The following is a 19,586-nucleotide window of genomic DNA, read 5'->3' on the forward strand; positions in this document are numbered from 1 at the left end:
GGCGAAGGTCATCAACGCAATAGCCAGAATCATGCCGAACAATTCTGGTCCAAGCAGCAGTAAGAGGCGTCTTCTGGCCAATGTTGCAAATTTTCGCATCAATGAAAACTCAGTACCAGTATTTGAGAGATACAACTCACAATGTTCATTTTCCAACCAGGCTCTCACTACGAATAGGACAGAGGCAATAACAAAAATATTCCGACTCAACTCAGCGGGAGAACAGACAAATGCTGAGAATGTGTTCATCTAACCAGACTTTCTCTCTCTCAGTCATTGAGCTTAGTCGTTCTGATTCACCATGGATAGAGACAAATTGAGTCAGAGTGAGTCTACCTGTTCGTTAAAGCAGTTATACCTGGGTACGTTGATAAATGGGCAATGGAAATAAAACAACTTATTAGTAAGCGTGCAAAGGGGCGACTGTTGAACCTGAAAATAGATTCAGTATCACGTCGGGGTCGCACATTTTTGCAATAAACGCACAATGCATGGATGAGAATGAGAATGTTGAAATTATTCATTTGGTTAAGTACAGAAACAATTATTTTTAAAACTTAAAAAGAAATATAAAATAATCTATTGTGATAAACCTATGGGGAAAGGGTGATTTTTCGTTACTTATTATTACATAGGGGGTGGGGAATATAGGGCCAGATGGAACGGGTGGCGTTTAGAACAGGCCTTGGCCTTCATGACGCGCCATATTGAATAATCCAGCGGATTGAGATCGGGGCTGGATGGCGGCCACATATCCTTCGCCTAGAACGGAAGATGTTCCTGCAACCACTTCTGAGTGCGGTTCGAGGTGTGGCACGGAGCCCCATCAAATACAACATTTGGCTTCGGACCGTACTGTTGTTTGATCCACGGAAGAACATACTTACTTAAAATCCCGATGTAGACCTCCGTGTTGACCTTGTCGCCTTCTGGAATGAACACCGGGTCCATTTTTTGCCATCGGAAGCCACCAATCCAAACATCATAACGCTAGCAGGATGCTTGGTCAGTGTTGGGAACATGGACATCCCTAACGATCGCTACCAACACCAACAACGCTGAGCTCACTGGTAGCAGCTAAGCTGTCACCCGTAGATGCGCGAACCAGCATAAGAAAGAAGAAGAACACAACATAGATGTTTGAGTCCGTCATCTTGTATCGTGTGCGCTTCCCGCAAGTCAATGTATACTTTTAGTTCGTCATTTTAATAAAGTTTTATTTGCTAGTTTACGTTCGCGTTAATTTTATTGTACATGATGTACACAGTCAGATACACGTTCTTGTGCTCGTCGGCCACGTCTTTTACCGAAAGAGAACTAATAAACCGGTCGGTTCTGGAATTTGATACGGGATCGACGGTAAACATGCTCTCGTCGGTGAACAGGATTACCGGTTTTTTTACGCTTAAGGAAGTTCAAGATTTTCTTGCATCGTTCGACTCGTAGCTCCAGGATGCGGTTGGTAATCATGTGAGTTTTTTTCCGTGCCCTCGACTTCGTCTCGCAATCTTCCTTTACGATCTTCCGTGCCGTAAAGTCACTGATCCCGTGTTCCTTTGCCATTTTCCTTATTGAACGCACTGGATTCACCCGAATCTTCCTTTTGATAGCAGCGATAACCCTCGGAACCCGTGCTGACCTCGGACGACCTGTGGCCACCTTCGCGGATAGTTGTCCTTTCTTTTCTCGGTCTAAAACCCTTTTGAAGGTCCACCGGGACACTCCCACGGTGATTGAAATCAGGGCATCTGATCGTTCCTTTTTTCTAGCGAACGGCAGCAGCAGTATGAATTCAATTTCACCACTCCCTTATGTGCGGTACTTTGTATACCATTCAATACCCCCACACTACGCTTTGCATTCATACATACCGATGCACAGTAAAGCGAATAGATACCAAAAAGCATTCCCACTTTCTCTTCTTCAAAATCCTCTCCCGTACAGTCGCTCCCTTTCGCTCTGGTTTCATTCCCATTTTGATTTCATTCGGGTTCCTTTTTTCGTTTTGGGTTGGGAATGTCCGAAAAAAACAGTCAATGAACGGCATTCATCGAGCAAAGTGGTTGGTGTGTTAGATGCTAAAAAATAATATGTTGGTTTGAAAGAACAATGTTTGGTTTTTGAATAACAACAATCAAGAATCAATATGATTTTTGTTTATCAGAATGAGAGTATTTGAATGAATCTATAGTGCCTTTTCATATAGGATTGTTTAATAAATTTTATTTTTATTAAATTGTCAACCTATTAACTTCTACCTTTAAGAAATTCATCATAAATACATTCGCACGGATTTCAGACCTTGCCACGTTTACTGAGCCAGCTGTTCAACAGGATGAACTGGACAGTTTTTTAGCGGACATGTTTGGAGGCTGTCTAGCAGGTTCAAGCGGAGACCCGAAATGTATCCCAAACAAAACGCTTCCAGAACAGTTAAGTGTGTTGGATGTTGGATTACGACAACCACACCATGTCAACGTTTGGGAGTACCGGGTACAGAAGAAAATCATGCAAAAGGATCTCTTTGAAGCAGCTGCTGTAATTTAGGCCGTTCCATCGATGCAAGTATCAGTGGAACGTGCTTTCAGTGCTCTGGCGTTAACGATTTTAGATCAGCGCACATCCTTGGGTGAAAACACCCTAGAAGATTTGCTCACTATCAAAATAAACCAACCAAATCAAATAATAGAAGTAATGGAATGGTGATGATTTAATGAACTTCAAGGCAACGTGCAATCATTTTTTAACAAGCAGAGACATAAAAACCTAAGTCTACTCTACTTAGGTTTTTTATTTCAATGCTTGTTAAAAATGATTGCACGTTGCCTTAAAGTTCATTAAATCATCACCCTTCCATTACTTCTATTATTTGAGTTCAACAAGTAGTAGAGTAGATGTTTGGGACCTCCCTTAGCTCAGTCGATAAGGAGCAGCTACAAAGCAAGATCATGCTGGAGGTGGCTGGGTTCGATTCCCGGTCTGGTCTAGGAAATATTCGGGTTGGAAAATTTCTCGACTTTCTTGGGCATAGAGTATGATTGGACTTGCCACACAATTATACTACTGCAAAAATGGTACAGGCATCGGAAGCGCTCAATTAATAACTGTGGAAGTGCATCTAGAACACTAAGTTGAGAGCACGAAATAAGCTAATATGCGATAAGCAATAAGCTTGAAATGCGAAGAAGAAGAAGAGTAGATGTTTGTATATTTTTTGACTTATTAATGTCATGCCGAGTTCTTATATATCATCATCGTATGACATTTGACGAGTTTAGTCACGTTAGCTCCGTAAATATTAATATTTTAATAGATTTCTTGAGTTCTAAAATGGTATCAAACATCCATTTCCGACTTCTACAAGTTACGCTGTTTCCGGAAATATCCATGTTGTATGGTATTTGCAGATTCATAGTGTTCTAGTACATCGGAAGTCGTTATATTGTATTCCAAAATGGCGTCGAAGATCCATTTCTGGCATCTACATTCTGCACCGGTTCCAAAAATATTCATATTGTATGGTATTTGACGAGTAAGTATTCATAGTGTTCTAGCATATCGGAGGTCACCATCTTGGATTTCAAAATGGCATCGAACATCCATTTCTGACATCTACATTCCACACCGGTTCCGGAAATATCCATATTGTAAGGTTTTTGACCAGTATTTATAGTATTCTAGCATACCTGAAGTCGCCATCTTGGATTCCAAAATGGCGTCAAACACCCATTTTTGGCATCTAAATTCCGCACCGGTTCCGGAAATATCCATATTGTATGGTATTTATCCAGTATTCATAGTATTCTAGAATATCGGAAGTCACCATCTTGAATTCCAAAATGGCGTCGAACATACATTTCTGGCATCTACATTCCGCACCAGTTCCGGAAATACCCATATTGCATAATGTTTGACGAGTTTTCACAGTTTTATAGCAAACATAGGTCGACATCTTGGATTCCAAAATGGCGTCAAACTTCCATTTCCTGCATCTACATGTCACACCGGTTCCAAAAATACTCATATTGTGTGGTATTTGACAAGTTTAATTGTTTGCCTAATCGTGCGGGAGTCCTTCATTTACGCGAAATCCGCGTCGCGGATCGCTGTTTTCCAACGCTTAACCCGCTTAATATGACTGCTGATATATAAAAAAAGATATCATCGAGATGAATCGTATCATACGTATATATTCCAAGCGCTGCTATTTCACACTGGAAAGGAAAATAATGTGTGTGCGAAATGCTTCCTTGCGGTAGCCGATAGGTAATCCGTCTGAATTTACAGCTCCCGCAGTTGGCGATCAACTTGACCAAAGCAGAAGGAATGAATTTAAAAATCGGCATCTGCAAAGCAACTGCACAAAGCACAATGCAGCGTAGAAAGGAAATCTGACTGTTTTTAGATCCCATTCAGTGCGACTGTTTTTTCATCAGGTTCAGTGAATGCCGATCACTGCGAATGATGAATGCGGAAAATGTACAAGTTCATGCAGTCACAGGCAGAATGCGTTCCCTCTTCAAGCCCTGATTGAAATGTCTTTGGTGCAACTGTCAAACTAAGTAAATCATTTTCTTTTATACACAGCCTACTACGGTATGAGCTATAGGTTACGTGCATGCAAAGAAAACCAAGGCATTGTATGCACAGGTGAAACGGGAACCTAATTTGTACGGTGGTGCAAACATTATCACGCATACGGTAGTCTAAAATTATTCAAATATTTGCTCTAGAAAAAAAGTATTCTGTTAAACTTAAATGAAATGGATAGTTGAAGTAGGCTTCAAGCATTAAACCTGCAACAGATTTTTGTAAAATATGTCCAATGAGTAGATTGCCCCATTTTCACCTAATCATCATACCCAGTGCAGTATAAAACCGGGACAAAATAATTTGGTTCAAATGAGCTCACATTCTGAGGAGATGCATAAATGCCAAAAAAATTGCTTCATTGTGCAATTTAAGTCTTTTCACCGAATTTGGTAACACCAGCTACATAAAATATCATCAACAATAGTTTTCATTTGATTTCATTGGTAAACATGGTTTATTTGTTATGTATTGAATAATATTGTAAAAACCAATAGAATTAAATTCAGTAAACAATAACAGCAACAATAATCAAAAGGCTATGTTTAAAAAACAAGCATTAATCGATTTCACTCCAATTAGTTGCATGGCCATTTTGCTCCTTTGGGTTGGCACTCTTCTCCCATTGCTGTTTCAATATTTGAATATTTGTGTGTGTGTGTGTGTGTGTGTGTGTGTGTGTGTGTGTGTGTGTGTGTGTGTGTGTGTGTGTGTGTAATCGCACCCCACTGTCCGGCAGTGTTACTATGGAAGAAAACTGTTTTTTATTACCCTTAAATTAAAGCAGGTTTAGTCCGGGAGTTAGAAGGTGTTAGCTCTCTTGCAGCTTCAGTGACCCATTTCAGAATGCCTGGTAATTCAAGACCACTCCGAGGTCACTTTTGCTTACAATAAGCCCCGCATGATCACTCTACCTTTATCAAATGGATAATGGTATCATAAACACACTTCCAGATTCAAAAAATATTATTTCCAAATCTGGCACGTAATGGCTCTAATGTTGACCTATGGATCTAAGATTAGGGACACTTAGGCCGTCATTACATACATTTCCCCTATATAGTTTTGAAATTTGTTCAACTGGATTAAATCGATTTGAATGAACATTTCTTACCAATTTTGTTTCGAATACCTCTTGATTCATCTGCCCTGCGCTTTGGTCAGAGAGCGTATACACGGAGAAAAAATACTACCCAAAATTTGAGTTCTTTTTACTTAATATTGACTTCAGCCTCTCACTTGCACTCGTTATTGTTGTCGTTGTCAAAAAAGGAACGAGAGATTCGACCCAACGATATAGTTCAGCCCAATAAGTTACTTTTGAGTAAATTGCATATTCTCAAATTTACGTGAATTAAACTTAATTTTGGGTAGACTATACTTAAGAGTAGGTAATTTTTTTGCTGGTGTTAAATGGAAACTACTATATGCGATTTACTCAAATTTGGGTTATTGGGCTGAACCCTAGAATTGAGGGAAAAATACTTAATTTTGGGTAGTTTTTCATCTCCGTGTAGGGCGTCGTTGTGCCAATTTGGTCGTGGCACATTTCGAGTATGAGAGAGTGATTGCAGTTTGCTCAAAAGTGCCTGAGTAAAATGCAAGTATTTTCGATGATTACCCGTAGTTGTTACAGTGAAGATATACACCCATATTCTCGTTTATGTCTGGACGTGTTTGCCATACAGAAACATTTTTATTTGATTTTGTGTGGTGGATGGGTTTCGGGCGTGGACAGGCATATGGGTGATAATATTAAGTTTACGTTAGGATAACGTTGAAACATTGAGAAATGTATCGCTTCAGTTTAAGAAGCACTTCACTTCGCAACCGATGAACCATTGCCGTGCAGGCGCCGTGTGTTGGCAGGGTCCAATGTTGGACAGTTTGACGTTTATAAAGTACCATCAGTTAAAACTGTATTTTTGAACTTTATCTCTATACATTCTTAGATGTTTCTTAGTAGATTATCATGTTGGTGTAAGCTGATTCAAAGAGTAAATGATATTAACATTGAGCTGTCCATAGTTGGGCGTTGTTGAACTTCTGGTACTTGCACAACATTTCATGTGAATACCAAAGTAACCATATAATCACAAAATAGCTTTAGGTGTGAGTTCAGAGTGGTACAATGTCACTGAGATATGGTTAGTTGGGTATTCAGATGAAACTATTACTTTAAAAAACTAATCCTGGTTGTATCTCTTTTTCGTTTTTTCGTTTGCATGTAACACTTTTTGATATTACTAACCGCACCGAGCCTTCATTCCGGGTGGTGAGCGAACCTGAAGAAGAAGAAGAAGACTATAAACCCCTTCTCGGAACGACTGTTTTGTTAGTGGACCTGGTCTGCGATTCAAGGTTGGACTCTGTGATGATAAGTATCACATAACAGGTAAAGTAGGCAGCATCATCTTTATCGAAATGTAAGTATTATTGACAATAATCATAACTAGATTATATGCAAATTTATATGATAGGTAGGTACCTGGATCAACGTTGTTTAAACATGCGCATTCAATCGTGACGGCATCTAATTCTGCATTTTAAACCTACCCAACCCTTTTCCTTTCTACAATCCCTGAGCCGTTGGTTCACCATAAGTGTACCTCGCAGAACTTTTTTAACCCCCATGGGTAAAGATGCTGTGTTGCTCACTCCTCTCCCCTTCCCTGGTGTATTATGGATGGTGTGAATATTCACATCGGTGACATGGCCCCTGACCCCCTTGTACATCATAAAATGAAAATGAAAATGAAATGAATACCTCTTGATTCATCTGCTGGCGGCCCTTACCGGCGACCAACGCGTCTGCCCGCAAAAGCAACAACGCCCAAATCTCAAAGCTCTCCGGACGTCCCCTCGAAAATGCAACGAAAAAATGTATAAGAACAATCTTCAACTGGAACGTACTCACCAAATCAATAGACCTTGGAGCACATTAATGATGCTTATTTTTTTCTAGCAAACCCGTCGTCGTCGAACGGCAAAAAAAGGAACTCGGAAAGCAAATTTGTGATACGGAATTTTCACTGAACATAAACCGCGAATCACGAATTTCACCGTACCCAACTGCGAAACACGTTCATAAGCACTTTTGGTACATTTTCTGGTCCGGGAGAAAAAAATCAAACAACGCAGATAGCGACATCTCTTCTGATTCTTGCTGATGAATCACGTTTTCTTCCTCGATTCTAAAGGGGCTGTTCATTAACTACGTAGACAGTTTTTTGGGATTCTTGACCCCTCCCCCTCCCCCTGCGTAGACAATTGTCCAAACATTTTTTTTAAATGTATGGGCTGTGGATAATTATAATTCCTAATCCCCCCTTACATGCCTACGTAGTTTATGGACAGCCCCTAATTTTATTCATAAATATAGGGGTGGCACTTTTGCCACGTGTAAGGTTCATTTTTAAGAAAATTATTTTTCACTAATTATAGGGAATATTTGTATATTCTTTGTTATTGATGTTTCAATTATGCATTATTTGTAATGCCTCAATGCAGGAATTGTAGAAAACAATGTATGGAAATTCCAAAATACTTATTCTATGATGTCTAATTATTATAATCAAATTTCGATTTTTGAGACATCAGCACAACATAATTTTTTTGCATTTTTTGTAATACTTCATTGAAACACCATTCATAGTTTCATGGGTGAATTAGCATTGAAAACATGTTTATTTTCAAAACTATAGGGTGTGGCACTCTTGCCCCACCCGACCCTATAGTGGCACTCGTTTTGTTAATTTAAGTTCATTTAATTGCGTTTTGTGAGGATAAATACCAATGCAAGAGATTGAGTAAATATACGAGAATATACGGAAAGACATTAGGTACTCAAGTCGCTAAATTCAAAATAGAAACCAACATGAATCACCGGTGGAAGAATGGGGTGCTAAACTAAAATAGCTAACTACAGGGAGCCTTATTATAGGGATAGAGATAGCGCCTCTCGTTACTTTTCCACACTCGATTCTGCTACATACAGTGTATCTCAACATTGATCGTACAGCTGTAGGTACTTTAATTTTGGAGAAAAAAACGGCACAAGTTAAAAATATATGTCTCTACATTTTTTGGCAGCTTTTTTTTCGCAGAATACATTTTTCAATTATTGGCTCAGTATTGGGCATATTTAGTTGAGTTTACAAAAGTTAGAGCAATTTAAGAAAAACGCATTTTTCTTGAAAAACCTTATTTTCTCGAAATAAAATGATCGTAACTTCTTAAAATTTTGCTCATTTGTAGTCGTAATTTTACTAAAATTCGTCCACTAGGTAAAAGGTTAAAATCAAGCGTTTTACTAAAACAAATCTAACTTCATACAGGCTCTTCCAATAAAGACCAAAACTATAGCAATAAATCAATCAATTCAACCACCAGCCACGGTTTAAAAAAAATATAGGTATCTATTCACCATGTTTCAAAACATTATACGATCAATTTTGAGATACACAATACCTACCACAAAAACCTTACATTTTTGGTTATTACAATTGCGAAGGCTTCCGTATCGATTTGAATTACAATTTTCAAAGATGAAATGTTACAAGAAATGTTCATGATTACCTGTTGTAGTAAAATCACTCTCCGGAGTTAATGGCCTTGAGTATTGAATGGTGCCAAGTTTCTCAAGAAAACTACTTTCATGTCGTAGATTCCTGTGCAGTACGTCACGAAGGCGAGCATCACACACCTCCGATATACGTTCGAAATTATTGTTATTATTACTGTCAATATCCACCAAATACTCAAAATCGATTTCTAAATCGCAATAGTATCTCTGTCTCGCAGGAAGGTGCATATGCTCAATGTTCAGCTTCCTCTTTATGGTTCGCTTTAGGCTATCATTCGACATATACCGATAACGTTCTGTACCGAAAACATTGCTAATTGAGGTAGATCGACTGCGGCGTGAATGCGGTGGAATATGAAAATGATTCACTATCGGTACATTATTTGGTGAACGAAATCCGAAAAATGTATTTGACCGATAGGGGAAAGGTGTGTTTCCCTTTGTCAAATACAGAAACGATTGCGTTGGATATGATACGCTCGCTAGCATTGATTCCGCAGTTACTGGTAAGGAACTTTTAGAGATTCCGAATCTGCTGTAAGACCATCCGCTTGTGTTGATCATGAGAGACAAGCTATTATTCGATGAAACGCTTACGTTAAACAGGTCGATGTTCGATGACACGAATGAGTGCTGAGTTTCTTCTAGTCCTTTGGAAAAATGATTAAAGACATCATTTTCGTCATCTGTCAGGTCATCTTCTAGTTCTAGATAATTGAAAAAGTTTAGATAAAAATTGTTAGTTTATGCAGTGTTTAGTAGAAATAGTAAGAATTGTTGACAATTGAACTGTTAAAATCTGAGTTAAAAGAACATTATGAAGGTCAATGTTCCTTTGATTGTGGTACGTTAGAAGTGCCTACTCTACTAGAAATTCCTATCAGTTTTTTTTTGTAATATTTATTAAAGAGGAATGTCGCTTGTTAACGTTGTAGTTCAGTGTTCACTCGGCTATCGACAAAAGCAGGCCACTCTCGATGTGTGCCACGCAATCGTCTGTTTTCTCGGCAGCAACCATTGTGTGGTCCTCCTCATTGTTCTTCATCAGCAGTTCTTTCGGTCGATGCGTCGTCGACTTAAGAAAGCAACCGTTTCGTGATGAGTGTGTGAGTGCTGAACACGTGTTGCGTCCATTGCTGCAATGGAAGCGCTCTGCCCCCCCCATTGGCGTAGCTGCCATACAATAAAACACCTGGAAGCGGATCCAGTTTTGATGGAGGAGGCTTTTTGGATAGCGGAAGATAAAGTGTTTATTGTGTTGTACCTTTTTACTATGGTATTAAGAAGAGCTTTGAGTGTGTTGGTTTATTTCCTTTAAATTCCGTTATAATTGCTTATCTTTTGACAAATACGCGTATTTCGTCTACTACTTGCAGACTTCATCAGTGCCAAGTACCCATTCCTATAGTTTTAAGATGTATTGTATAGTGACCAAGAATCCTCGGCTCTGTAAAGTTAATTTGTTTCAGCCTTATCAAATAAATTAATAAACAACAACGTTGTTGTTATTCACATCGTCGTGATTTTGCACTGTTAAATCTGATGATTTTTTTATCACACGGGCTATAGTTCCTCGTTTTTCCCGTTCTGTAGACTTGTAAAATTGTACCGGTTGTTAGTGGAAAGTGTGTGGCGATAATCGTCTATTTGGAACGCGTCGTGAAAACAGTGAAAAAGTTAACTAATCGGACATCTTGTAGTGTTTACTGTTGTGTTATTAACACTCTGCAGAATTCAACTTCTCCTTGCGTATTAGAGCATATCCACCGCTGTTTCTAAATTAGTTTTGGAAACTGAGTCAGCATGACTTCCGCATGTGACCAATGCGCTAAACCAGTTAAAGACGACGAAGAATCCGTCTCCTGCATGGCTTTTTGCGATAGAATGATTCACCTGTAATGCGGCGGCATAACGTTGAACAAGGCTTTTCTGAATATTGTCCACACTAGCCCGAACTTGCTTTGTCTTTCTTTTTCTTCTTCTTTTATTTAACGTTGGTCTCTGTTCCGCAATCTAGTGCAAATCACCGACGGACATCGATTGCCATCCATTGACGGCAACCGAATGTGCAGGAAGGCAGCTTCCACACTTGTGTAGGATATCGCACCCATTCAACACGCATGGGCCGGGACCAACGGCTTTACTTGCCTTCCGAAGGAAGACGTGACCAGAGATTTTTTGAACCCAGACCCATTGAGGTGAAAAAGCAGTCAGCATATCCCTACAACACAGGCGCCGGCTCGAACTTGTTTTGGATGTGCAACGAGTGCACGAAGCTGATGAAATGTGCTCGGTTCGAAACTGCTGGTTCGTCGGTTGGTAGTGCGATTAATTCTATCACCGAGAAACACGAAATCGCACACGCTGAGCTTAGGAAGGAAATGACTAAGCAAGGACAGCAGATCATTAAGCTGTCGAAACGAATCGCATTGACAACTCCAACACACTTGAGTTCCGGAGATCTTATGCGTCAACCGCCATTAAAACGGCGCCGCGATGAAGGCTCGCTCACCAGAAACCACTTGTTGGTGGTACTAAAGCAGTAACGGATGACAATGTCTTTACCAAGGTCCTTACTGTCCCTGAACCCACCGAGCGGCGCCGACTGGGGTACGAGTAACCTTAGGGCAGATCGAGTAACCAACCCCGGTGGGAACTTTGGTCGTATGCTGACAGGGAAGGGGGAGCTGCATCCTTTTTGGAGGATGTGGCTTACAAAATCCGAGCGTCTGTTCTCCATGTTAGGGGCGGCTCAAACAGCGTCTGACTAGCATCGAAAGCTATACCCAAGATGGCAGTCCCATCACGGCGGATAGGAGACCTTAGACCAACCACCTACTGTCTCTGAAACCTTTAAATTGTTACAGAAACCTATAGTGAAAGATTACGAACTGATTTTATGGCAACGACTTTTAGCGCTAAACAACAGACAAGAATTGGAACATGGAATGTACTGACGCTAGCCCAACAGGATAAACTGGCACAACTCGATGTACCGATGCTGCCGAATTGCATCACAAAGAGAACTTTTACAGTCAACTGAATGCTGTCGTGAATAAGACTCCAAGAGGTGATATCAAGATCTACACAGGTGACTTCAATGCGAAGATCGGCTCCGACAACTCGGACTATGAGCGCATTATGGGACGCCATGGTCTCGGAGATATGAGCGAGAACGGCGAGCTGCTTGCAGAGTTTTGTGGCAACAACGACATGGTGATCGGGGGTTCGCTCTTCCCCCATCGCCCAGTGCATAAAGTCACATGGGTCTCCCATGATGGATATACAGAGAACCAAATCGACCACATCTGCATCAGCCGAAAATGGAGACAGAGCCTTCTTGATGTTCGGAATAAACGCAGCGCTGACATCGCGTCTGACCATCATCTCCTGGTCGGTGAGATCCGCCTAAGCATTGCGCGGGTTGAACGGCGGGAGGAGAGACTCGGGAGGCGATTCAACACACGCTGACTTGAAGACCCAGCAGTGAAGAGATCGTTCGTCGAAGAACTCGAGGCTCGCGCAGCTTGTTGGTAAAAGTCCCCAAGAAGAAGGGGGATTCAACTGTATGCGACAACTGGCGAGGCATCATGTTACAGTGTATTGTTCTCAAAGTTCTGTGTAAAGTTATCCTCAATCGGATACAGGAGAAGATCGACGCGACTCTCCGACGACAGCAGGCAGGATTTTGAGCTAGAAGATCCTGTGTGGACCATTTTGTCACGCTCCGCATCATCTTGGAGCAGGTCAATGAGTTCCAAGAGTCCCTGTACTTGGTATTCATTGACTACGAAAAAGTTTTCGACCGACTAAACCACGAAAACTTGTGGGGTGCTCTGAAACGCAAGGGAGTCCCTGATAAGATCGTCAACCTCATCGAAGCGCTGTACGAGGCTTTCTCATGCAAAGTCATGCACAACGGAGCTTTGTCTGACCAGATTCGGGTAACCGCGGGTGTGAGGCAAGGATGTATATTATCACCGCTACTGTTCCTCATCGTAATCGACGAGATCATGGTTGGAGCCGTTGACCGTATACCGAACCGTGGGTTGCTGTGTCAGTTTATTACTATGGAGCATTTCAACGACTTCGATTTGGCTGATGATGTTGCGTTATTAGCACAACGGCGCTCTGACATGCAGAGTAAGCTCGACGACCTTGTGGAACGCTCCTCTGAAGCAGGTCTAACCATCAACGTCAACAAGACCAAATCGCTGGATGTCAACACGGAAAACCGTTCCAATTTCACGGTAGCTGGGCAGGCAGTGGAGAAAGTCGAAAGCTTCCAATATCTTGGCAGCCAGATAGCGTCGGCCGACGGTACCAAGAGCAACATAGATGCACGGATTAAGAAGGTGAGGGCTGCTTTTGCCAGTTTGCGAAATGTATGAAGAGCGAATCAGATCAGTCGACGCACTAAAATCCGAATTTTTAACTAGAACGTGAAGTCTGTGCTGTTATACGCCAGTGAAACATGGTGTGTATCAGCGGAGAACACTCAGAAGCTGCAGGTGTTTATCAACCGATGCCTGCGGTACATAATTCTCAAATTCCGAGCTTCATCGTTTGTGCCATCAGAAGCCGATAGAGACAGAAATTGGTGAACGGATGTGGAGGTGGGTCGACCACACACTACGACGGAGCGGAAACGAAAACTGCAAGCGAGCACTGGACTGGAATTCAGCAGGACATCGCAGCAGAGGCAGACCCAGAAGCTCGTGGCGGCGGAGAATAAACAGTAAAATTAAGAACGTTGACCGAAATTTGACTTGGGCACAGGTCAAGGCCAAAGCTAGTAATCGCCCAAGATGGAAATCTTTCACAAAGGCCCTTTGCACCCCTGGAGGTGCGCAGGATCATTGTAAGTAAGTTCCCTGAAAGTGTAAGTGTTTTTGAAAAAAAAAGTGCTAGAACAAAGATGATCCACACAGCCTAAAATTATCGAATCTTAACGGACAAGTTTATGTTGAAATTAATAGTATTTTAATTGTTTTTCAGTTGAGTTCTCAAAAGCTTAAATAAATACTGACTAGTAGATTGACAAACATGACTCGGACCGAATGGTTTGGGAATATTCTCATGGTATTCCCAAACTTTTCGGTTCGAGTCATGTTTGTCAATCTACTAGTCGGATATTTTGGACACTCAATTCGATAAAAGAAAGAACAATCCAACAGACAAATTGTACCAAGATGTAGGGTATGGTGGGGCAAGAGTTTAACAATGGTACGTTTTATATATGGCAAATAGTAGATATTTATAGGAGTTTGTACACCGTACTGCAAGTTAATAGCATTGCCTTCATAAATCAGCAATGTAATGCAAATTAAACCTCGTCAAAAGTTGTTTTAAAATGTCATCTCAAATCTTTTTTTGAAACTTATATGGGGCAAAAGGGCCATGCGTCTTAAATAGAGTGAAATCGATTAATACTTGTTTATTATCATAGCCTTTTTATTATTAATCATGCTGGACAACAGCTGTTATTGTTTGCGCAATTTAACTATTGAATTTCACAAATATTATTCAATACATAACAAATAAGCCATGTGTACCACTGAAATCAAATGAAACCTATTGTTGATAATATTTTATGTAGCGGGTTTTGGCAAATTTGGTGAAAACAAGCTTTCCGAAGACTTGGATTCACAATGAAGCAATTCATTTGAAATTTTTGTATAATTTTATTCATAAATGTAGGGGTGGCACTTGCCAAGTGAGGTTCATTTTTAAGAAGATGATTTTTGATAAATTAAAGAAAATATTTACCTATTCTTTGTCATACTTCAATGCAGGTTTTGTAGGAAAACTTATGTTTAAACTCGTGAATCCTTATTTTATGATGTCTAACTGTTATAAATAATTTCGATTTTCGACACATCAGCACAATGATTTTTTGTATTTTTTGTAAGACTTCATTTGGACAAAACTTTATATAATGCTGCATAGGAACACAATTCATAATTTCATGGGTGAGCTACCATTGAAAATGTATGAAGACTAACTCTAATAAATTCGAAATTGCGCACAACTATGTGTTTCCACGATAATTAACCACTTTCCGTTTGCTTCCCTTTTAGTACATGTGTGGAAACAGGAAATATATGTGCAAATTTCTGACTAGATGGACATATACCATTCGAGATGGACATTCGAAACAGGTGATGCAACGGTATGAGTAAGCTGACGATATGTTTCCTCAGAAAAACTGAAGGAACACCGTCCGGTCCTAGGTTGAAAGACGACTTGAGTTTTAGTGCGGCAGTGGAAATTATCTCGACGTTGAAATCAATTGCACACAGAGCTTGCCCAGAGAGTGGTAAATTGCTTGCTGCTAGGGATACGTGTTCGTCGGTCAATCTCTCATCAGAAAAAAAAACGATGGCAAACTTTTTAGATAACAAGCGGCAGACCTCTTGAGGGGTGTAAGCGACATCGCTGAACAATATCATTGACGATGGTAGGCCGGACTCTCTGTGTTGCTTTTTTACATACTTCCAGAAAGACTTCGGGTGCGACTTGAATTTGCTATGAATCCCTCGTTGATAGCGCAACTAGCAACGACGACTAACTCGCTTGAATTCTTAGTTGAGCCTAACGTAAAGATTTTTCAGCGACAGTGTGCGATATTTAGTGAATTTCCTCAATGCGGCTTTCTTGGATTTCAGCTTCCTCACTTCGTTCGTCTGCCAAGGAAAGTGTGACATTTTCCGGTGAACTCTTTTTTGGAACGTGCCTGTCAATGATATGCCAAGACGTGTGAAAAACTTTGTGCAGCGGTTTCAACCTACAGTCGCTATATTCATAGTCTGGCGGATAGAATTCCGATCTATCAAAAAGCGGAACCAATTCAATATATTGTAGACCAACAATTGAAAAGGTCCTATCAACATTCATAAACAAAACGTTGATTATTCTTTCCTCGACAATCGAACGCAAATTACCGGCATCACCGGATAGGGGCATCTTTCCCCAACGCAAAGATAGTGTTAGTTTGCGTAGGCAAGCCTTGAATCACGAGAAAATGGTTTCCAAAGTTTTGTTCGCAATAGCTGATGTGCTCTTTTCTGTTGTTGGTGGTGATTTGCTCGATTGTTCCGCTATTTGACAGTTCAATTGGTTCCCGAGATTATATCCGCCAGACTATGAATATAGCGACTATATTTCAACCATGTCAGGATCGAGAATCAGTTATTTCAAAAAATCGCTTCTAGCGATCAATCAATACGCACACACCTGCTACAAGATTTTTTGGCATCATCATAAGCTAACGATGAACTCTGACTCTTAACACTAATACGCAGAGAGCATTTCGAACAGTGAGTTACCAAGATCTCAAGAGAGCAAGACGATAACAACATCATTGCTGTGTGCACTCACGATACATTACTTATACTAAGCTTGTTGTGAGTGCACACTACAAACTAAAGATCTCAATGCGTACAGCTGAGTACAAGAAGTTGTTCGGATTATGTACAACTGATGAACAACCGTGATCAGATCATGATCAAATACAGGTATGGGGTTAGTGTTGATGTTATTTAATTGTCACATTCCTCTCCTTTTACTTATTTCGTAAACTATTCCTCTCCTTGTTAATCTGAATATCTTGTGTTGAAGACTAAATAGGAAGATTTATTCTACAACTTTAAAGTTTAGTTGCCACCCTAAGCGCCCCCGCATCCTAATTCTTTTATTAATCTACTTCATGTTATTAGACTTTCTGAAGTTTCTTATTTAGGTTCATTTGATGATTATACTTAGAGATGAACTAGCCTAAGGCTAAAAATCTCTTTAATAAAGTATAAAAAAAAAATTTGATGATTATGATGTCTCATTAGTCTAATTTCATAAATTCTTGAAATCTCTAATTTACCTAATCAATCATAATTCATGATTTATTAAGAACCTGTACTTGTCCTTGTAATCTAAAATTAAACGTGTTTCAAGTACTTTTGATTTTGACCTATACCTATTTATATCTTAGTTCGTCCCAGGTGATACCTTCAAGTGACTAAAATGGTTCACATTGAAGTTAGTTTCCTAGCTGATTTTTAAATTATATAGGGTATATGGTCCAACTATGCTCACATGCTTCCACTATGTCGCACCACAAAAATACGTATGGGTATGTCACAACTGAAGCACGCCACAGTGGAAATCCCGAGCCATAATTCAAACACTTATCCCAAATCAAAATGAAGCATATATAAGATTAGTTACAATACCATGTACAAAAATGGTGTTTAACATTGTTCCTTGAGTAATACACCAATGAAAACAGCAATGAAAGCTTGTCACGCAAATAGAAGGAGCACTGTTGGGCACTTTCTGAAATATTTCAATAGTATAATTCCCTTGCAAACCCAAATAAAACTATCTGCGTAAAAATAAATAAGAGTGATTTGCGGAAACAGCCGCCAGTATCGCACCCAACGTCAGTGCCTATACATAAGCGTCCTACAACGTGGCTCTCAAACTAAGGAGTAACAAGTGTGATACTATCACTGCTAGACTAGATCTTTGGTTTTCTCATGCAGTTGTTCATCAGAGAGGGGAAACCTAGTAATCCCCATTGCCTGCCCATGGTTCCATTCTATCCGGCATGAGCCAGCAACGTCGGCCATAAACCTACCGTCTCTAACACTCCACTATAAAGGATGAAATTAAGCCCGCCTACCAGCAACATGGTGTAAAAACTAGCCAAGGGGAGTGGTATCTATGTAGGAAGTGACTTTGCATAAAAAATGGATTGTAATAACTTAACTTACCATCGATCATTATAAAAAATCACTATCATTTGTGATAAAAAAACATGATTATAAGTACCGTAATGCAAAAAGAAGAAGTTGGTGTTGATACAAAAGTAAGATTAGTAAGGCCTTGATTATTGTAATATACACTTGATCTTAGTAAAAGCAACAATGACTATATCAATCAGCAGCACGCCAAAAATTGGAAGAACTACACTAACATGAAATTTTATATCGTGTATCTTCCATAACTAACTAATGAATTTCAATACTTGCCGTCGCTTAGTACAACTTCTGGCTGACTAGGTTTGGGAACTTGCTTGGTCTCTATTCTGAGCACCTGATGTTCTGCAACTGTAATAAAAATGTAATAAAAAGTTGGATTAAAAGTATTCTGTATATATGAATAGGTAGCAATAATGATTACCAGTGTCTTCTGGCTCTGACTGGTTGGTAGGACTCATGGGCTGAATTTTGTTCTTCTCCGAAATTTGGAGGGAACTCAATGCTTCTGATTCGGAGAAATCTGTATCGGTATCTGCGAAAGGAAATCACAAATTGGAACATGATTAGGGGCTGTTCGTAAACCTCGCAGACACTTTAGGGGCAGTGGGGAATTTAATTTGGGCATATATTATATATATATATATATACAATAAATATATACCATATATATATACAGCAATTCCATAGAAAAAAGTTATAGTGGGTCTCAGAATTTCATGAAAATTGGTATAGTTCTTCCTTATCAAAAAATATTAGACTGGTATTTTTTTATTGCACCATTAAGGTGACCATTTCCGTGTTAGGGTGGTCCAAAAAATCATTTTTTTCAAAAATGTCTTTTTTCAAAAATTTATAACTTCTGAACCTTTTGACCGATTTTTACGATTGACCCTTCAAATGAAAGATGTTTTAATGTTGTTTTAAGAAAAATTATGAAACACTCAGAGATATTTGATTTTGTAGGTAAAAAATATGTTACAAATGCTTTTTCTTGATTTTCACTGCGAGGGTCTTCAACAACTTCTTATTTTAGTATTTTTAATTGAAAGATCATTTAATTTTACATAACATATCAAAAAATTAGCGATGTCGGAGAAGCAATTTTTTTTAAATAAAAAATTATTGTTCCTCAATATATGCACCACACGTGCATGGAAACGATGAAGACGCAAGGTAGTTCACAATGCGTCTCCATCGAGTCACAGCAGCTGTGACTAATGAAATCTATGAGTAACTTACAAGCTGGGTGCAACATTCAGTTCAGCCTGGAGGCATAGGAACACCATTCATAGTGTCATGGGTGAATTAGCATTGAAAACATGTTTATTTTCAAATTTATAGGGGGTGGCACTCTTACCCCCACCCGACCCTATTATTATTTTGCACGTATCGAATAGAAAAGAAAAGTCATGTGAAATGCTAGCTTCTACTAAGGGTTGCAAGATAATTTAAATACAAACTCTGGCTGTCGGATTGTATTTTGTTTTCTCCGACCATCTCTTCCTCTCAGTATTTATGGTTTTATCCATAAATTACATAACGAAGGGCTTTTCTGTTGTGTAATTTTGCGCTGCGACCATTTATTTGAAGCATTAAAAAAAATTATTTCACTAACTCCTCCTCATAAAGTGCTACCTTAGACCGCAGATATC

General features: G+C 39.6%; 1 protein-coding gene across 1 annotated transcript in view; it reads right to left on the reverse strand.

Annotated features, from left to right (window-relative positions):
- The window catches only part of LOC135713558 (protein hu-li tai shao-like), a 71,475-nt gene that overhangs the window by 31,187 nt on the left and 20,702 nt on the right, over positions 1 to 19,586 (reverse strand). Inside the window, exons 2-3 of the mRNA XM_065236681.1 lie at positions 18,356 to 18,466; positions 18,205 to 18,282 (exon numbers count right to left, since the gene is read on the reverse strand). Of these exons, the coding sequence (XP_065092753.1) occupies positions 18,205 to 18,282; positions 18,356 to 18,466 (189 nt within the window). The remainder of the gene's footprint in view (positions 1 to 18,204; positions 18,283 to 18,355; positions 18,467 to 19,586) is intronic.

Source organism: Ochlerotatus camptorhynchus, unplaced genomic scaffold (genome assembly GCF_037179485.1).
Source record: "Ochlerotatus camptorhynchus isolate MF236.1 unplaced genomic scaffold, CSIRO-AGI_Acam_v1.1 ptg000568l, whole genome shotgun sequence".
NCBI classification, from domain to species: Eukaryota; Metazoa; Arthropoda; class Insecta; order Diptera; family Culicidae; genus Ochlerotatus; species Ochlerotatus camptorhynchus.